General features: G+C 39.7%; 1 protein-coding gene across 1 annotated transcript in view; it reads left to right on the top strand.

The window, feature by feature from the left end:
* Positions 1-2,831: 2,831 nt before the first annotated feature.
* LOC101846232 (39S ribosomal protein L35, mitochondrial) overlaps positions 2,832-3,272 on the top strand; it is a 7,829-nt gene continuing 7,388 nt past the window's right edge. Inside the window, exon 1 of the mRNA XM_005104703.3 lies at positions 2,832-3,109. Coding sequence (XP_005104760.1) covers positions 3,070-3,109 — 40 coding nt within the window. The 5' untranslated portion in view covers positions 2,832-3,069. The remainder of the gene's footprint in view (positions 3,110-3,272) is intronic.

The following is a 3,272-nucleotide window of genomic DNA, read 5'->3' as shown; positions in this document are numbered from 1 at the left end:
GTGCGTGACACACCTAATACTTTTTAGTTGGTAGGAAAATCTGTGGGAGTAGGAGAGACAAAAATAATATGAATAATAATAATAACAATTACCACATCAAATGAACAAAACAACCAAACAGCATTTATTAATTGACCTTGGCATTGTTTTTTTTCATCAAACTGACACAATAAAGGAAAATAAAAGCACAGCAAGATTTGAATAGATGACCTTTGAAACTTTCAAAGTTTGATGATTAAAAGCATAGTGCCATGTGCATCATGAGTATTAGTAAATTTAAATTACTATTTTTACAGAAGAATTTTCAACATAATAAATTAATAAGGACAGGATTTTAAGCTTGTGTATAATCTTTACTCAAGTATCATGCCCCCCCCCCCCTTTGTTTTTTCCTTTTCAAGGCTAAGGTCTATTCAACAAATACACCCACAACAATACGCAGGGATTTCAAGGGTGGTCCAGGTATAATAATAATATATATAGTGTGCGCTACATCCTACATCCAAAGTGGAGGGTGATACAAGCTTAAGACAGAAATTTAAATTGAAAGTGATCGTAATGTGACCTCTATTGTTCATTCTCACAGAGAAAGACTTTTCATAATAATCTATCAAGCCTACAAATCTATAAACCAAAAAAAAGGTGCTTTTAGGCATATAATCTCTCTGATGTGATGATGAAACAACTGTTGTCATGGAAAACAAGATCATCTCATAATTTAGTGTGCGCTACATCCTAGAGAGCGGGAAAGGAGGTGAAAGGAGACAATTTTATAGAAGAAAATTTTCCGTCGCCACCCGCATTCAAACCCGGGAACTTTGAAGGTGACTTTGGTTTGTGACGGTTTTTAATTTTTAGTACCAAAACTGTTCTCAGCACACTAAAAAACAATAAAATAGTACCAAAAAATAGTCCAAAATGGGTCTTTCACCCTGGCAACTCAGTCAGCTTTTTTACTCGACTTCCGGGACCGCAACACTGCGGTATTACCTGAATAATACTATAATTACTAGTCTAGATCTAATGAGACCAGTGTACTCAACAGGTATCTGTCAAATATATGGCCTAACCTAAGACACAGTATGGCTAGACCGGCAGTTTTGGAAGTATACCAGTTTGTCACAGGCCTCGACTGTGCCCTGCATGAGTTATCACTGACACTCTCAAAAAGAGTAAATTAATGATTGATTGATTGTATGAAGTGAACTTTATTTCAATTGTTTTTAATGAAAAAACATTCTTCTTTTTTTTTCTTCTCGATCGCATCACACTTGAAGTCTGGTGTATCTGTCATAAATTGGACCGTCCGGCTCAGTTCATCTGTCTTCCCGTATAGCTTCTCTAGTAGCGTCAGTGGGGTTGGCCACGTTTCCTGTCTCAGGGCCCTGTGTGCCTTGCAGTGCTGAAGGATGTGCTCAACAGTTCAGTCCGCCTCTCCACACAGGCATTTTGGTGATTGTACTAGTCTAAAACATCTGTACATATGTCGTCTCAGTCTTGTGTGTTGTGTTCTTAGTCAGAAGATAATCACTTGTTCTTGGCGGGACAGCTCATGTATGGTAGCTATCTGGTGTCTGAGGTGCTTTAAATAGTGTATTTATAATAGTTTTTATTTCTGTGAAGTTAACGCTGTTGTCTGGTTGCTCTTTCAGTGCTCCTAGTTTGGCCATCCTGTCTACCTGCTCATTTCCTATGACACCACAGTGTGATGGAATCCATTGCAGCATGACCCTCAAACATGGGATGTCCTCAATTACTTTTCGTAGCCTTGGTAGTTTGCCGGAATTGATTGCCTGCAGTACTGACATGGCATCTGTTAGGAATACTACTTGGCTTTGGGGATCTACCACATTTTTGATGATGTTTGCTGCAGGTATTAGAGCCTCCGTCTCTGCCCTGTAGTTGAACAATGTCGCCCTGTTGGGACTGCCTCTGCTTGTCGTCGTCCATCCGGGAACAGTACGTACACTCCGGCTCCTCCTCTTTTCACAGCACGAGTGGCAGATCCGTCCGTATAAATCCTTATCCATGTTTCTCCTGGGTATCTTTGTTCAAGCATGGACAGTGTGAGGGATTTCTTGCTCAGGTCGCAGTTGTCATCTTTTGTGGTGAACATAGGAATGGACTTGTGTATAATTATGTTTGTGTTTTTCTTTTCCCATGATGGTGCCTCTGGGGTATGGTTCAGCAAGTTGACTGTGGCTGGTAGATGGTCCTGTAGGGATCTTTGGATTTTTCTGCTTTCCTTGATGAAGTTGGATCTTTTAAGTCTTGTGGTTTTTGATCTGGCTATTCTTGTGTGTAGTATATGATAATATGTTCCTCCAAGTCCATGGCTATTGCCACTATTGGTGTATGTACTAAAAGTAAGAGGGCCTTGAATTCCCATCTCCTCTGCAGAGCCACTATAGATGTTGTTTGTTCCATCTTTTCTATAGGTGTTGACCTCATTGCTCCAGTGATTTTTCGGAGAGCCTGGTTTTGCATTTTTTCCAGAGTGTATTTTTGTGAGTCTTTGCAGCAGTCATCCAGGCACTGGATCCGTATTCGAGATGGGGCCTGATTGCGCCAAGATAGACCTGTCTAGATTTCTAAGTGTTTTCTCAGAAAGAACATTCATTGTTAAAATTTTACAGGGTAATTTAAATTTGATTTGATTTGCATACAAAAAGGAAGAAATATAGATCTAGAACAACACAAGCTGAATTGACATTTTGAAGTCAAACAAACTCAAACACACTCGCCTCCTCTCCTCTCCTCACGCTGGTTTGTTTTGATTTTGATCCGTATTTTGCAAAATTCAATGTAGACTACAGTGACCTCCCTTGAAAGTGAACTTTCTGTTTTCAGTTTGCATGGTGAGAGGTGAGGTCAGTCAAGCAAAGAGTTCAGGCTAGTGTTCAGAGAAGTTCACTAGAATCTAGATTCTAAGTGTTCGGTTTAGCATGATGATGTCTCTTGTCTACGAAAGTCATTAGCAGTGTTTTTGTTCAAGCCAAGCGGCCTTGCCGACTTCATAATCAGTGATTCCAGTGACAGTTTCCCACTGACATATAAACTATCAGAAAGATGGCCAGGGTGGTGACAGATTTGCTGTCATCGGCCTCAAGTAAGTTCTTCAACTTCTTCCATCTAATTCTAATCTAAAATCTAGATTTCTATATCTAGTTCTAATCTAGATTCTAGATCTAGATATCTAGTCTAGATCTAGATGTAGTCTAGAAAATCTAGATCCATTTTCCATTGGAAGTGGCTATTCTCATCCGGGGTGA

The sequence above is a fragment of the Aplysia californica genome, unplaced genomic scaffold (genome assembly GCF_000002075.1).
Source record: "Aplysia californica isolate F4 #8 unplaced genomic scaffold, AplCal3.0 scaffold00432, whole genome shotgun sequence".
NCBI lineage: Eukaryota > Metazoa > Mollusca > Gastropoda > Aplysiida > Aplysiidae > Aplysia > Aplysia californica.
The sequence above is the reverse complement of the archived record's forward strand: the minus strand, read 5'-3'. Positions and strand labels throughout refer to the sequence as shown.